This window comes from Chelonia mydas, chromosome 2 (assembly GCF_015237465.2).
Source record: "Chelonia mydas isolate rCheMyd1 chromosome 2, rCheMyd1.pri.v2, whole genome shotgun sequence".
Classification (NCBI taxonomy): Eukaryota; Metazoa; Chordata; order Testudines; family Cheloniidae; genus Chelonia; species Chelonia mydas.
The window spans coordinates 152,031,527-152,049,272 of NC_057850.1; the positions used below are offsets into that span (position 1 = coordinate 152,031,527).

The window sequence follows — 17,746 nt, forward strand, 5'->3', positions numbered from 1 at the left end:
TGTACCTCAAAAGCTTGTCTCTCTCACCAACAGAAGTTGGTCCAATAAAATATATTACCTCACCCACCTTGTCTTTCTAATATCCTGGGAATGACACAGCTACAACACTGCATAACATATAGCATAGCTCATAGTGCCAATCATGGGTTAATTTCTTCACTGTTTATATGGAATACATCTAGCTAAATTAAACTGTTTCATTTTTTCAGGGCACCTGTTTGTGGTGGCTCCAGCATGCACTTTTGAGGTGGAGAATTTGAATATATGTTGTGGTTATGTCTTCAATGCTCCTTGTTTTATAATCTGAGAGTGAACAGTGCAGACTTTTTGAGATAGGGTTGTCCATTTCATGGATTGGAAGGAGTCAGATCTGCATATCCCTTTCCCCACTACTCCCCATTTAACCAAACCAAAAAGGTAAATCAGTGTCACTCTCTTATCAGCTAAGTGCAGCTGTGAAAAAACTGTAATTGATAAAAGTTCTTTTCATGCCAGAATAAAACTTGTTTGGCAGAGTCAACATTATTCATTTCCATGGATTATACTGACTATATGCAGTCATTCCAACTGGGGCTCTGATTCTGTCAGACCTCATGAGCTAAGCAGTATTGGCGTGGTTGGATGGGAGTCCTCCAGGTATAACTCGCATCTAAAACGTAGGGCTGGAAATTCTCTCGGCAGCCCCTTTTGCTATGAGTCAGTGCTGAACCAATGCCTTGGTGTGGCATTATGATGGGATACTGCATTGCTGTAGATGCTGCATTTTTGGATGAGACACAAGACAAGGTGCTGACCTATTGTGCTCATTAAAGATCCCTTGGCATTTCTGATAAGAATAGGGATGTTAATCCCATTAACGAGCTTCCTGGCCAAATTCCAGGTGGATAATTACAGTACATTCTGCCTGCCTTATTCCCTTGCAGTCTTAGTTAGAGATCATATTCTTCTTCACTTCCTGTCTTTTAAAAAAACATGCTACGTAGCGTTACTGTGTTCTGTTAGCATGTGAGTACTCACGAACAACTACTGTGTTCTGTCGCAAAGATGGAGGCTGAAGTCATTTTGTGTGTGTGTGTACATAAAGCAGAACTCGGCCAATATTAAGTGCTTTGGGGTTCTCTTGAGATGAAAGGCTCCCTATATAAAGCAACTATTGTAAAATATTATTGCATAAACATATTCACTTTTTGTGAACAATTTATTCCTCTTTGCTGTAAAAACCCTAGGGGTTTTATATGTAGTCACTAGATAACACCATCTTTACAGCATTTATTCTTTCGGCCTATCTTTGCTCTTTTCTCCTCTTTCCCTCCCCCACCTCCCTTTTGGAATCACATGCACAAATCCTGTCATAGATGCTCATCTTCAATGCCTACCAGAGGAAGAGCCCCGTGAATATGACAGGATAGGTGAATCGGGCCTGACAGGTTCTTACATGCTTCTGCCAACTACCAACACCTGTGCCTTCAAATGCAAAACACGTTAATGAGCATACAGACACGTGAAGTGAAAAGCCACTGTGTGCGCAGGGAGAATCAGGCCCAGGTCCACAAAAGGAGATTAGGTGCTGAAGTCCAATGTTCAGGTGCCATCAAGATCAATCCCCTGCTCAGCTGCCGCCTAACCATGGAGGTGCCTAACATCCATCAGTGCCTAAATACCATGAAAGTCCCCATGGCGCCTAAGTTTCTGTGCGCCAGTACGTGCACAACCCTTAAGTCTAGGTGCCTGGACACCTGTCTCATGCCTCAGCTCCAGCATGATCCTCAAACCACGTGAACGTAGGCATGAGCCAAGTTTCCCACCTCTCGGATGACTGCCCCAACCGCTGGACTATAGAGTCATTCTCTCTCTGTCTGGCCCAGTGACTATTTAGTTATTTATGCACAGATGAACAGCTTCAACAGCAGCACTTGAGGGAGTCCCACATGGGAACATTCCCTAGCACGGTGGGTAAGCCTCTCATCTGAGAGGTGGCTGTTCCCTGTTCATATCCCCTCTCATCAGGCAGAGTGGGGAATTGGACCCACATCCCAGGTGAGTTCCCTAATCATTGGACTAAAGGTTATAAGGGGGAAGTCACTGTCCTCCCTCAGCTGATTTATGTAGAGTTAGGTGTCTACTGCTGCCTTCTTACAAGAAACTGCTTTGGTGCCTGACCCCAGGAGAGGGATCCCAGCTGTGGATTGTGAGTGGATATAGGTGCCTAACTACCTAGGGGAGGAGAGCTTAGAATGCATCTGCTCCTTGGAATCTGCTGTTGGCTAGCTCAGGCGGCTCCCCACCTAGCGTGCTGGCTTTTATGGATCTCATTCTCACTGTCCCCATGCATTGTAAAGGGAGCCTGGGAGCCTAACTTGGGGTTTGTGGATTCCACTAGGTGGCTATGCGCCTAAAAGTTAGGTGTTGTAAACTTTGTGGGCTTTGGGCCTCAGTTCAGAAAGCTTTTCTTCATGCCTGACGATTTCAGATTTATTTTATATCAAATAGTACTAGAGTGCACAAAAGTGAAATGAGAATTTTTGCTGTTTTAGGTCACTTCCAATGCCCTGAATCTTAGATTCTCACCATTTGTTTTGTTGTTGGGGGGAGAGGGGTGTTCATTTTGGGTTTTTGTTTTTTGCCCTAGGAATACATTAAGAAACTGCCTTCCTTAATTCAGACCAAAATCTAGCTTCAATTTCTTTATGATCCCTTCTGATGAGAGATGACTGGAGTGCATGTTTACAAATCTGCTTATGAATTGTCCTCATTCTACCATGCTTGCTTGTGTCAGGCATGTTACATAGCAGGATAGTTGCACAGAGAATTACATTAGCAGTTGAATCTGATATGTTTGCCAACATCTTTTTGAGGTCCTGCAAGGACTTAACGGTATTGTTGATGATAATGACATCTAGTCATTAAAGTCAAATTAGATTTTCGAGTGCAGTTTGTCTAGCCTGATTTCTCTGTTGCCAGCACACACTTTCCCTGTCCTCACCATCCATCACCTACACCTGTATAAACAGCTGTCGTCACTGAAAGGACTCGTCTGGTTTTTTGCTAATTTTGTCAGGACACTTCTTTAAATTGGTACAAAAAGAAACACTTGGGCTGCAAACAGGACTGATGTTGCCAAGCAACACAGATCTCTGCGTTGAACAGTTTTGACTTTGAGAGTTTCCTAACTTTGTAAATGGATCCCTCTGTATTAGAGATGCTGCTTTTTGGGATTGCATTAACAATACTGTCAGCTTTTCTGGCAAGGTTTTATACTTAAGCCTGGTATACACCTAAAACTTAGATCAACTTAGCTGCATTGCTCAGGGCTGTAAAAATGTTTGCACCCTGAGCTCTGTTATTAGGTCAACCTAATCCTCTGTGTAGATGTAGTTAAATTGATGGAAGAATTCTTCTGTTGACTTAGTTACTGCCTCTTGGAGAGATGGATTACCTGCATCGACGGAACAATGTCTTCTCTTGATGTAGGAAGGATCTGTACTACAGTGCTACTGTAGCGTAGACATACTCTTAGTACGTTAAATTTTAGCCTGGGATATGTCTATATGGCTAAATCTCAAAGGCAAAAAGTGTAAATTTTGGTCTAAATGTTTGGAGATATTAAATTAGGCAAGTGGAAAGATATATATTTATATCCTCTTTAATTATATCCTTAATAAGTTTTTATTATTAACAAAATTCAAAACAACCTCCATACAAATTAAGCTATGGCAAGTAAGTAATTTCCCCATGCTATGGTCTTTGCTATTAGAAAGTGATTTGTGAACTGAAGTTATGCTCTCTGTCTGAAATGCACTTTTATTTAGACTGCCAAAAGGCAGATTTACATAAACGCCCTTTTGACTAAACACATCTTCGGAGTGATTATTCAGACATTCTTGTTAAGAGCTTTCAGAGCTCTTCTAAATGGGTCACTAGGGTCTGTCAGGTGTATAATGTATAAAAGTGTCTAAATATATACTGACTTCTTCTTAAAAAAGGTATTTTCAGAAGCAATAATCTATCAAAATCTACCCATAGGCACCTCTACAGAACACTTTTCTACTCTAGCAAATAAAAACAACCAAACAAGTCACCAGACTGGAAATGTGGTGCACCTTTCACTTTCACTTTTAATCATTTATCAAGACAACACAAAGACTTAATGATAGAGTTTCAGCTTCAGCTATGAATTTCTGTGCTTTTCATGAATGTCAAGCCCTCAAATAACCTTTTCCATAAATTACTATTTGTGAATGTTGTCTCCTAAATGGGACAGTCAAAGAGAGAAGTGAAGTCCTATTTTACAATAAGTTTATTATTTAACTTGTTTAATAGGTTATGATATCAGACATGCAGTGCTTGTGGGTTGTATGGTGCTTTTTGAGGAGGAGGAGGAGTTCAAAGTGACATGTTTTCTTTATGGTTTAAGCTTGATTTCACAGTGCTCATATCACAAAACAAATGTTGTATGATTGGGTAGGTCATGATCATCGTTTCAAAGAGGGAGACCTATGCAATATCATCTAAAATCACCTTCTGCGTTCAACACTAAGGCTATGTCTATGTTCAAACCACTGCAGCTGCACTGGCGTAGCACTTGAGTGGAGACACTCACTACAATGATGGCAGGGGTTGTCCCATCACGGTATTTAAACTACCTCCCTGAGAGGCAGTAGCTAGGTTGATGGAATAATTCTCTGTTGACCTAGTGCTGTTTACAGCAGGGGTTAGGTCGGCTTAACTACATTGCTCAGGGCTGTGGATTTTTCACACCCCTGAGTGATGTAGCTTGGGTCCACCTAACTTTTTAGTGTAGACCTGGCCTAAGCTGCTGTCACTCATTTCATTTATGCAACTGAGTTTACAAATAATTACCCAAATTAGATTACATCTTCAGCTATGTCTACACTACAAGCACTACCACAGCACAGGAATGGAAGTGGTTTTTCTTCTCACTGTAATAAATCCACCTCTTGAGAGGCAGTAGCTAGGCTGACAGAAGAATTCTTCCATTGACCTAGGATTGTCTATACCCAGTCTTAGGTCGTCTTAAATATGTCTCTTGGGGTACGAGATTTTTTTTTCACACCCCCTAAGAAACATAGTTAGGTCGAGCTGAGTTTTAGGCCTTGGTTTAGATATTCTGAGAGAAGTATGAGCAGTAGTCCAATTCCTTTAGTTTCTCTTTCATTCTGTAGCCGAGCCAAGCGAGGTTCATTACTGTTACGGTGACATTCAAAAACAGAAAAGGAGTACTTGTGGCACCTTAGAGACTAACAAATTTATTTGAGCATAAGCTTGGGATGAAGGGCAATTCCTTTTATGTAGTATTTGTATGTTGACTGTTCTTCACTATTGCAGACCACATCTGTTAGCCTTCTCTTGGAGTACTGTGTATCCTTTTTGTAATTTCTTCTGATTTTTGTGTGTGTGTTTTGCCAGGGGGAAATCTTCTAGGACGATTACTTTTGATCAATTTAAAGAAGCTCTTCAAGAACTCTCCAAGAAACGATTTAAAGACCAGAGCAATGAGGAAGCAGTTCAAGAAATACATAAACTAATAGAAGGAAAAGCCCCGATCATATCTGGAGTAACGGTACAGTAGTACTTTAGTAGTGACATACAATAAATCTCACTCTCCTTTCCAAAGCTGTTTCTTTTTAGGAGCCTAAACACTGACTCAGACTTTATTTAAGATCAAAAAGGACTATCGTGATAATCTAGCCCAGTGGTGAGCAACCTGTGGCCCATCAGGGTAATCCATTGACAGGCTGCCAGAGAGTTTGTTTACATTTGCATGGTCGTCTGCAGCTCCCAGTGGCCACAGTTTGCCATTCCCGGCCAATGGGAGCTTCAGGAGGCCGTGCAAATGTAAACAAACTGTCTGGCGGCTCACCAGCAGATTACTCTGATGGGCCGCAGGTTGCCCACCACTGATCTAGCCTGACCTCCTGCATATTGCATTCCACAGAATCTTACCCACCCACTTCTGAAATAGACCCCCAACCTCTGCCTGAGTTACTGGAGTCCTCAAATCATAGTTTAAAAACTTCAAGTTACAGAGAATCCATCATTTACTTTAGTTTAAACCAGCAAGTTACCCATGCCCCATGCTGCAGATGAAGATGAAAAAAACCCAGGGTCTCTGGCACTCTGACCTGGGGGAAAATTTCTTCCCAACCCCAAATATGAGAATCAGTTAGACCCTGTGCATGTGGGCAAGACCCACCAGCCAGACACCTGGGAAAGAATTCTCTGTAGTAGTAACTCAGAGCCCTCCCCATCTAGTGTCCCATCACTGGTCATTGCAGGTATTTGCTGCTGAGGTGAACTGGGCACTGGCATGGGCCTGCTTGAAATGTTTGTGCTGAAATAAATGGCAACAAAGCTCATGAAATATCTCCGTATCACACTATTACAAAGGATACTACATAGTCCTACTATGCTGGCAGAGCTATGCTGCTCAGTACCACCCAATAAGAAAGGAAAATCAAAATAGTCAAGAAAGCTCTAGCATGTGATCTGAGCAGAGAAATATTAGTTATAAGTTGTGCTGCAAGAAAAATGGGAGTTAAATACAAGACTTGTTAAACAACTTTAAAATATTTTGATTAAATCCACAAAACCAAAGAAAGCAAGTCTTAAAGTCTTAAAGTAAACCTAGTGCATGATATGAGCCATGTGGACATGGGAATGTTAAGGGCAGAATTCTCAGTTTTATATGGTCTGTTCTTAAATCTATTCCCCCCCCCACTTAAGACTGTCAGACCCATAATGTTGTTCAGTGTTTTTGATATTGGTAGAGATACTGTTAGATAGCTTAGTCCCAATAGATAGGTTTTGTATAAAAAAAACCAAGTTTTACAAAGCCTAGTGTTGATAGATTTGTTTATTTTTAATATCAAGTTTGGTTGCTTTCCTCCCCTCCACCCCATTTCCCTACTTCTGTCACCCAAACAATGCAGCATCTGGCCCAGTTACACGGGCTTATTTATTTTCACTATCAAAACTGCGTGAAATGCAAAATGAAATAGACAGCATACAAGATAAAAAGTAACATAGGACCAGTTTCTGGAAGAGTTTTAAAAACATGCTTCAATTTAAGTATCTGAGTACTCCCGCTGAAGTTAAGTCAATGGGACAATTCACTTGCTTAAAGTTAGGCATGTGTTCAACTATCTTACTGAAACTGAGCCCAGGTCTTTTAATTAAAACTTTAATTTTAAACAGTCTTTCCAAGGAGAGGTTTTGGGACAAATGCCAATACACAGTCAGAGTTTCTGGAGAAGAGAGACAGATTCAGAGAGAGCAATCTTCATAATCCTTATAGTACTTACCAGGTTTTTACAGGATCTTTGAAATCTGTGATAACTATAATGTTGCTGCAGTTCTAAGGTTGGGTTCGATTAATTAAGAGCCAAATCTTGTTTCTGTTTGAAATCAGCAGTAACTTTACAATTGACTTAAATGGGATGTGTTTCACCCTTTATCGTATTTGACATCTGCCAAAATAATGTTACATTTCAGCCTCGCTGGCATGCTTAACCTTGTGAACTATATTAACTAACTCACTACTTACTTTTGATTTGTACACATTCTATAAAGCTTACTCCAGGCCCCTTCTAATCTTTGGTGTTGTCAGTCAGTAGGTACTGAAATGAGCAATGGCTAATAATGCACACAGACCTGCTTCCTGCATGAGTTGAGGGGCATTGAGTGGTTTGCAGATGTACAGTGTAGCACTGTGTAAGTGCTTAGTATTCTCACTGAGATATGCCAACACAGTAGCGGTGGTAGGGAAGCAGAATGACTCTCCCCTGCATTGCTCCCTCTTGTACCTGCAAGTTATAGCACAGATAACATGGGAGTAAAGGGGGTGGGGTGGGGTGGGGTGGGGTGGAAAAAAAATCAAACGCGGGGAAATGAGGGCCGATTTGAATTAGTTTTTATTCCTTATGCAGGACTTCTAAATTGATACATTTAACAGCTATGCTCTCATAAGTGAAACTCAGATGGGATCCTGTGGCTCTTAAAATATGCTGTGAGGAGCTCTCCATCATTGCTTTGGGCAGGGTTCTGATCGAGGTGGCGCCCAGTTTTTTTCCTGTTCCCCTGAAGGTTGAAGGAGGGGTCAGAGCGTGCCTGTTGTTCCTGGTGACCATGAGGTGTTAACAGATGCAACAACCCGTAATATCATGTAAACCTGAGTAGGAAGCTTTCCACAGTAGTCTGTCTACTAATCCAGTAACTCCAGATACTTTCCTCAATCATCAGGTGTCTAGGTGAAAAGCTTATTCTGAGAGCTAGTAGCCAGAATGACATTTAATTGAGATACAAAGTTGTTTGCAATGGCACCCAGAAAAGATTTGATCCAACCATCTCTTCATGCCAGTCTAGTTTAATTTGAGATTTACCACCGTGCAGAGAGGAGCAATACGTTTTAAGACATTAGTAGAGAGGCCAGTGAAATATTTTCCAAGAGTTACTTTTTTGTTTTATGCTTTTGGCTGTTCATGTTTTAACTGATTTTGTGTTTGCGTATCAGGGCTGTGCATTCAGTTCTGCTGAAGACAGAATTAATCTGTATTTCTTGGTATGTGTGTCTGATGGTCTTTTTAGGCTTCAGGGGGCCATTTTGGGGGCCCAAATAATATTTTGGGCATATCCCACTATTTCAGTTGCTGGATGATGTAAATAATATTAAGTGGGACTCAGATGTTGGTAGACTTCAGTGGAAGATCAAGGGCTTTTGATGGCTTACCTTCTTGGGTTGAATTTTGGCTGAGGTTTTTTATGGTGGGGCACATCTATTTTAAAGGACTGCCCATTCTTGCGTAGGGAGATCTCCGCTTCAGCAGTGAGATCTACAAGTCCTTGCTTTTGAGATTGGAGGGTGCTGGGTGCTTTTGAGATTGGAGGGTGCTATAAGGGATTCATTTTTTTTTTCTTCAGAATGTTTTTCAAATGACAAAATTATCTGTTGATTGATATGATTGGAAAGACAACAGTTGGCAGCCAGATACTAAGATGAGTGGAAATGTTGATCTGTATCCTGGAATGTAAGCTGCATCAGCATTCCTGTAAAACATTATAAAATGGTTATGCATTGCAAACAGATGTGTTGGAACACTGATTTTTGTGCAGGGGTTTTCCCTCATGTTGGCAGAAGCATGGAAACTGAAATTGCAACTGATGGCTCAGATGTTTGGGATAGTGACGATAACTGAGTGAGGGGAAGAGAGGTAATTCTTGGTAGTCCAGAGAATGTCATAAATTAATTCCATTCCAATTTTGGTGGTGAAAGAGGTATTTTGAGAAAGTACCTGTGACAAATCAAGATGACCCAGATTTTGTCATGGGTCTTTTGGGTCTCTCAGCACTTTATCTACCCATTCTACACCAAGCAGCTCTCGATATTTCAGAAAATGCCTTAGGCAGCTTAATTTGGCAATCCAGAATGGATTCTCTGTAGAAGGGCTAGAAGTTTAACTCTGCTCTGCTGGAAAATGCTGGATTCAATACTTACTTTCATTTTTTTTTAAAGTGGAGTTCTGTTCAGTTTTGTTCTTTTCCAGGTTGGGGTAATTACATGTGCAAATGGGTATTTACCAGACATATAGATACGTGCGTGCACACGCTTTTTTTGTGATTGAAAATATTCATTATGGGGCTGGATCATAAAATGGTGTCGTGACAACAAAAGGTCAGTTGTATCTGAACTATTGTCTTGAGAATAATTTACTTGGAGGCACCGTATAAATAAAAAACCAAAGTGTGGCTAATTTATCATCCAATTCAAGCAGTTGGAAGGGTTGCTCAATTAAAGAACAGAATGTTTGCCTGCTCTTCAGCTAAAAACCATCATTGTGAAGGAGAAGATAGGTGGCTTGCTAAGTGGGTTAAGTAGCACTGTATTTAAAGTAACCACATAGTTAATTCAAATACCGTGCTACTTTTTTGTTTTTTAGGCACAGGCGGGGACAAGCACATAACTTCATTTCTCTCTTCAAATGTTAGAAGATGTCATTTACATCAGAAACAAACATTGACCCAGAGGCCATACAGCAAGAAGTAAAACTCCTTTAACTTAGCGGGATGGGGAGGTCATTTGGGTGCTCCAGTTGAATAGCAATCCTTGAAGCACTGAAGGAAAAGGGAAATTTAGATGCTTTGGTCTAAGGGTTGGCTTCTCTTCCAAGTTCTGTCACTATAACACCCAAGTATCATCCTTTTCAGGCTGCTGGACAACTTAACCCTTTTTCAGAAGAGGGGTTTCCTGTCCACTTTTAGGAACGTGATGATGAATGTACTGGGAAGGTGTGAACTACAGACCTGTAATCCCCTCACCAGTAATTGTAAAGCACTGTCTAAAATTCAAGTTATCAGGCTGAAGTCCTGTTTGAACTGATACCCCTGGCCCATGTGGGATATAAAATCAGTTTACTCCCAGACAAAGAGATACATGGTTCAGATTAAAAAGAAAAGGAGCACTTGTTGCACCTTAGAGACTATCAAATTTATTTGAGCATAAGCTTTCGTGAGCTACAGCTCACTTCATTGGATGCATGTATGAAGTGAACTGTAGCTCACAAAAGCTTATGCTCAAATAAATTTGTTAGTCTCTAAGGTGCCACAAGTGCTCCTTTTCTTTTTGCAGATACAGACTAACACGGCTGCTACTCTGAAACCAATGGTTCAGATTGCATCGTAATATTTTAGACTATAAAATGTTTCCTAGATTGTAAACTCTTTGGGCCAGAGATCATACCTTCTGTATTTCAAAAGAGTCTACTGAGAACAAATAAAGGAGTAGAGTGGATAAAGTTATAGCCCACATGGCAAAATCAGAGCTAAATAAATTTGCCATCATCTCAAACATGCATGCCATTTACTAATGTGAATTTAAAAGAACTCATACAGAAGAAGAGTCCATACAGGGGCAGCTGTTTCTTTGCTCCATACTGTATAGTGCAGATGTGCTACTAAGAAGAGTACATCTACTCCCACCTATGGTTTATCCATGGACCAATTGCCAGTCCAGCCCTCATACTTAGTTTTGTCCATGGCTGAAGAGACAACACTTTGATAGAGCAAGTTGCATACACAACAGCGCATATAGGGAGTTCTGTTGAAATTTGAAACGTCTCATAAGCCAGCTGAAGAACCTGTATAAATATCGTACAGGTTTACTTGTAACAAACTAGTGTCCACTGGATCCCTGTCACAGGGTCTATGCCGGCACTCCCACTTTTGTGCCTGAACTCTGTGTTTAGGCTGGTATAATAAAGAGTCCCACCACCTTCTTCAGTGGTTTCACCTTTGTGTCTTTATTTACAGTGTTCTTGTGCAGTCCCAATTCCCCCAACAACAATCACACCACAGACCCCTCGCAGGGTCTTCTGGCTCTTGAGGTTCCTTCCAGTAGGTAAGGAGACAGAGAAACAGCCCTCCTGTCTCCTCCCAGGCCATCAACCCCTCACTGAGGTTTTCCCAGGGCTTTTATAGCCCTCCCAGTCTTTAGCCCAGCTGTTCCCACTCGGCCCAGCTTGTTGCTCTGAGCTAGCCCTCATTAGGGCTTACAGCTGGGCTCCCTGCTGCATACCTATATCTCTCTACCTGGCTTTTTGACCAGAGAGCTGTCTGCAGCCAGCATTTTGGCATTGCTTTAAAGGGGGTTTTACCCCTGCCCTGCCACAATCCCTTTCATTTGAAGGCAAGATTTCCTCTCTTCCTTGCTTGCATCAGAATAGCAGGGATGAAGAAGCAATATGAGGGACGCAGTTTGGTTTTCTGGGGGCTAAAATAAGTCTCTGTGTAAACAACCACATGCTTGCTTTGACAAAAATCTTCCCATTCAGGCCCCCTGCGTTACGGGTACTTTGGATATTGTTTTTTAGTCCAGGCTTAGTATAAGTGTAGTTAAGTCAGAAGCCTAAAAAGTTATTGAAGACCAGTATTTCTGTTGGACTGCTTAATTCTTTTAAATACCTGGATATAAAAGAACAGTTGACCTTAACCAAATCATGCTCTGTGGTATCTCCACTAATCTCTGACAGAAGAGACCTGGAAAGATGAAAGTCCTTGTCTTTGTAGGAAAACAGACCTGCTTGAAATGTACATCTTACCATGATAGTTTTGTCCACATCCTCCCAATCTCACATTCCACTGCCATTTGTTTCATGGATGTAGAAAAGTATTTTATTCTTATATTAACCAAGAATTCATTAGAAGTAAATGAGTTTGGCCAAAGGAGCATCTTGCATTTCCTAAATCTGTACAGCAGCGAGTCTGAAATTCTCTGGGTTGATCTTTTGATAAGGATGAGAAACCCATTCATTAATCACTACAGAGTGAGAGCAAATTAGATTGTGGAAGGAACTAAATCTGCCTAGGCTATCTGCCTATGTTTTCAAAGACATGGTCTACACTGAACTTCACCATTTCTTTAGTGTTCTGTTAATGTAAACAAAGCATTTAGAAAACTAGTAAGTGTAGTAGGAGTAGTATCGTCTGAGTGTTCATCTATCTGAGCATGTACAAATTTCACAATCTATGAACGTATCTGGACCCAGAAAACCTGGAAGACAAAGAAATGGAAACTGATGCTATTGTATTATTATCTCTAATGTCTTTTGAACAAATCCAAAAGAAATATGAAATAGCCGAGGTAGAATTGTCTGTCTGTTGGATGTTCACACTTCTGGAAGCATGGTGGACAGTTTGTCTCTTGGGAAACTGTGCTACCAGAAGGCTTGTCATCACCTGCTTATAATACAAACAAGGGTAGGATTCTTCTCAATACCTTCAGATACAACTGGCGAAAAGACCTTCGCATTACTCAGTTAATTTGGAGAGACACTCTGTCAGTCTCCATGGATGCTACTTTTATGTTTCTTACATATACTTCTTGAATCCCCTGGTGCTGGAACTGTTCTCAACAGATGGCTCCAGCTTGTGATGGAAATACACATAATGGGTGGGATCACTATTTTCTTTGTTCTAAGATTGTGAAATTGATACACTGTTTTGAAGGCTTGTGGCCTGATTTTTCAGAGGTAATGAGCATCCTCATTTTCCAATGGCTTCACTGGGAAGTGTGGTTGCTTGGTGACTTTGCAACATGAGAGTTTAAAATCATTAGCAAGTCGATGTGAAGGCCAATAGCAAAGTCCACAGATCTGAATTTAGTGGAAAACGAGATCAGTGGTTTTCAAACTTTTTTTCTGGGGAGTTGAAGAAAATTGTTGATGCCTGCGACCCAACAGAGCTGGGAATGAGGAGTTTGGGGTGTGGGGTGGGCTCAGGGCTGGGGCAGAGGGTTGGGGTTCAGGAGGGGGTCAGGGCTCTAGGCTGGGGGTGCAGGCTCTGGGGTAGGGCCGGGGATGAGGGGTTTGGGGTGCAGGAAGGGGTTCCAGGTTTGGGGGGGGGCTCAGGGCTGGGGCACAGATTTACCTCTGGCAGCTCCCAGTCAGTGGGCGCAGCCGGGGTTCAGAGGCAGGCTTTCTGCCTGTCCTGGCACTGTGGACCATGCTGCTCCCCGGAATCAGCCAGCAGCGGGTCTGGCTCCTAGGCAGAGGAGCGTGACTCTCGCCTGCAGGCACCGCCCCCCCCCGGTTTCCAGCCAATGGGAGTTCGCAGCCGGTGCTTGGGTCGGGGGCAGCACGCAGAGCCCCGTGGCCCCACTGCTGGCTGCTTTTGGGCGCAGCGCAGTGCTGGAACAGGTAGGCACTAGCCTGCCTTAGCTGGGCAGCACCGCCGAGGGGACTCTGAATGTCCCGGTCAGCGGCGCCGACCAGAGTGACCCAGCGCTTGACATGCTGCGACCCAGCACTGGGTCATGACCCGAACTTTGAAAAATGCTGAACAAGATGATTAGAGAAACGAGGAAGAGTTGCTAAATTGTAGGATGGGGCTGTTTTATTACATCTATTGCTATCTACCACACTTTAGAGAGAGTATTGCTATGGCACTGAAAACGGGTTTGACCCTGATGAAGTATGGACCTTTCTGTTGATGTGCATTAGACCTAGCACTGGGGTTCTATGAGGTAACAGTAGAAAATTGTGTAGATACCTGGGGAAATAACTCACAACATGAAGAAAGTTCCCAGATAAATGACTGGCAACTTCTGAAAACAAATGTAGCAATATTGTTTGTGCATTGTAACATTGACATTGGAGAAATTCTGCACTGATGTACACTTTCTGCAGTCCCATTGAAACCAATGGGATTAAATAAATTGTACATCTGCTCAGAAATTGACTTTGGGTGTGTGTGTTCCATCCGAACTTCAGCAATCACAGGGCTTGAATTGGGTTATATGGACAAGTCTGCTAAATCTCTACTTATCACTACTGTTTTGGGGGGCGGGGGTAGGAGGTGGGTGCGGGGGACAGAGTTGGGAGTAGAAGGAAGAGAAAAAGTTGGAGAATATCATTTTTCATCCAACTCTTTAATTTGGGATGTGCCCTTACAACCCATCAGAACTGAATTCTGTCCTGCAGACTGATCTGCTGAAGTTTAAGGAAGTCACCTAAAATGTAGAGGGCATCTCATGACATGAGAATGTATAACTTGTGGAAAACCGAAGTTCGGCAGAGATGAAGATGAGGCAAGTGCCACACAATGTGTGTGTTTTAAAACAGGGACAGTGATCTTAAATAACTTCACATTGCAAAGATTGTGTCTTGCATGGGGATTATTTCTGTTTACAAAACAAACAGCCTTAATTGTTGGTAGCATCCTGTGGTGTGCGGGTAAAGAACTATTTTAGCAACAATGTTCTATAAACACATATGGGAAAAAACTAAGTTTACCCCTTTGACTACTTACTAATAAGCTTTGCTTTTTGCAAGTTTCCAACCCTTACAGCCCTTGCTTCCAGTGTCTGGGGAGATTGAAGGAAACTTTGGCAAGCATCACAGATTGATTAACTTTTTTTCTGCTTACTTGGGGTCATTCGCTCATCCTACAGACCATACAATCTGCTCTGGCTTCTTTATATTTTTAATAAGCTTGGGTCAGCACTGTCCAAACGGGCAGGAGGTGCTTGTAGCAGGAAGCTCTTGGCTCTCACTTACAGAGAGGGAATTAGGGACCTATAAATAAACCTAACCAATAAATGCCCCAAATGTATTTTGTCTTACAACCTGCCCTTTGCTGATATGCTGCTGCAACTGTTGTTCTGAGCACCCAAGGCGCTGAGATGAGGGGGTTCTCCCCTCCACTTCCAGCCTATATAACAGATGGGGACACATGCTGTTGCTCACCAATTGCCTAATTTAGCTGTTCCTTAGACTGAAAATCATGTGTCTGTGGGTGGCGGAGGATGGAGAGGAAAGGGCCATGTGTTTTGACTAACCCTTTGCTCACACCTGTTGCAAACTCCATGCTCTGTGTAATTACATTAGTATTTTAAATTATTTTTTGGCAGTTATCAATGTTTTTTGGCCCACTGAAATCTTTACAGCAAGTGATGTGGGGGCTGGAGGGGAGACTTGACTATACACAGGAGCCTGGGTACTCCACAGTAAACTGGTCCTGAATTCTGCAGCAAGAATCCCTGGCTTCCTGCTGCTCCTGACGGGCATGTCATGTCCTGAGAGTGCTGCATTTGCAGTAGGTGGTAATGTATTGTGTATGTGCTGAAACAGCTCTACAAATAATACACATGTATGCAAGCATTCTACATGCAGTGCAAGGTGGATATGGACACCACCCTGAACCCATAGCCCACACAACGGTCTTGTTCTTACAATCCCATTTCAAAAACACCATGTGTGGTGGTCTGCTTGGAAGAAAGCAGAACTGGGTTATTTGCTACAAGGAAATTAACAAGCTAACTCTGTGCCTGAGGTCTAGCATGTCTCCCATACCAGTCAGCTGTGAATTAGGACAGCTGCAGCAGTGGACAGTTGTGGTCAGCATTAATACAAATAGCTGTGGAGTATCTAAGCTGCCCACACTCCAGCATGTGACTATCTATATACAGAGTACATGTCAGATTCACTAATGCTTTGGGTACATATTAACAACAGTAAGATCCCTGTTGGGCATCAGGCCAAGAGTCCAACTCTGCTGTCCTGTTGTCTGAGCTTATTCATTTTATTACACTTTGGTTTTGTCTAGCTGTGCAGCTGAGGCAAGTGCTGATGGGGGTGTATTTCCTACTATCACTGTGACTGCAGTGTACTGGTGATCTGTGATAAATCAGAACAAACAAAATAAAGCCCCATACAAAGTAATACCATGCCAGAACACACCAATAAAATATACATATTTGCAAGATGGCTTCTTCCCAGCCATCATTTTCATTTCTGTATGAATCCAGGGGAAAAAAACATTTTGGAAGCTCCACTTTACAAGATAGTAGGGAAAAAAGGCCCCAAATATCTTTCAACAAAATTATTTGAGAAATAAATGCTCCAGAAGCCTCATTCTTGCTGCTGTTACCAATGTTTTCTGTAACGTTGGCCTATCTCCACATCAAAACCAAGCCCCAAAGTTGCACTGTAGAACATCTTATTGTGTACTAGTAGCTGAAAGCCCATCCTGTCTCCCCAGTGTAATTAGTAAAGTCATAAGTATAAAAAAGCTGCAAACATGAATGATGATTGGGATTATTGTGTGTGCTGGTTGTGGCATTGCGTGGGTGAGTGTGTTAATTTGTGGGGGGGTTGTATTGTTTTGGGAGAATTGTGTTGATTTGTGCGGATGGCAGTTGGACCAAGTAATCCACCATCTGTGCAGTCTCCCTCATACAATCAATGAAATTGTTCCACGCAAACTCACTGTAAAGTAAGGGTGGTGATTGGTTGAGCTACCTCTGATCTCGCAATGGTCTGACTCTTGGCATGGCCCAGCTCATGCCTTACTGTAGCTGTATACTGCACAGGTATAATTCATAAAGTCAAAATGACTGAAAACTTAAAAAGTGGACAATAGCAGACCAGGAATCCCGGTGATGCTCGAACCTGGTGATATTCTGAACAGAGAGCCCTGAACCACACTTGCAGCAGCTTCCATCATTTCAGTGACTCAACAGACATTTCAGGTGTGTTGGGTTTGTTTGCAGGGAGGGGAGGGGAGAAGTGTATACATTGGTTTATTCAATATCTAACAAAAAGTTTACATAATTTTTAAGGCCACCTCCACTATGTTGTTGTTATGTTGCACGTCCTCATCAAATGTCATTAGTCTAAAGCAAAACATAATTTGGAAACATTCAGCTTCATTATTTAATTGGTGATGGGGGCATGTTGCTTTCAGTGGTGGAGGGGCCTTGACATTGGAGTCTGTATCTGCCTTTGGTGTACTAAAACCTGAGTGTATTGACTTTTAGGACAAAGTGAAAGTAGTGCTTTTCTTCTCTCCGCTCTCTTGACAAAGGGGGTACGTATTTGAGTTGTATTGTATTTAATGGAAGTTGCTTGTCTGCTAATGTGACCAGATAGACTGGTCACATTTCTTCTAACAAAACTATTTTGTGGAGAAATCTCCTTATTTTTCTTTATTAAACAAAACAAAGTTGTCCTCCATTAATTTTTTTCCCTTATTTAAAAAAAAAATGGAAAACAACTTTTGGGGTATTTTGGAGGGGTGGGGTGGAGAGAGGTAGGGGGGTTGTGAATTTTTTTCTGTTCTGTTTAGGTTTTTATACTGCACTTATTGCTGTGGTGTCTGAGCGCCTTCCAGTAGTGCATCTAGCAGTGTGATTACACATCGGTCGTGGTGTTTGTTCTCTCATCGGCTCCCCAGAGGG

At 42.0% G+C, this 17,746-nt stretch overlaps 2 protein-coding genes across 6 annotated transcripts in view; one reads left to right on the forward strand and one right to left on the reverse strand.

Moving 5' to 3' along the window:
* LOC102942667 (tubulin polymerization promoting protein) overlaps positions 1-17,746 on the forward strand; it is a 117,971-nt gene that overhangs the window by 86,882 nt on the left and 13,343 nt on the right. For 4 of the 5 annotated variants that reach the window (XM_037889880.2, XM_037889882.2, XM_037889881.2 and 1 more), the window contains one exon: positions 5,428-5,581. The exons of the other annotated variant lie outside the window; for it this stretch is intronic. In XM_037889880.2, the coding sequence (XP_037745808.1) occupies positions 5,428-5,581 (154 nt within the window). The remainder of the gene's footprint in view (positions 1-5,427; positions 5,582-17,746) is intronic. 5 annotated transcript variants of the gene reach the window in all.
* The window catches only part of CEP72 (centrosomal protein 72), a 79,341-nt gene continuing 69,514 nt past the window's right edge, over positions 7,920-17,746 (reverse strand). Inside the window, exon 15 of the mRNA XM_043540369.1 lies at positions 7,920-9,063. The gene's annotated coding sequence lies outside the window, so the exon portion shown is untranslated. The remainder of the gene's footprint in view (positions 9,064-17,746) is intronic.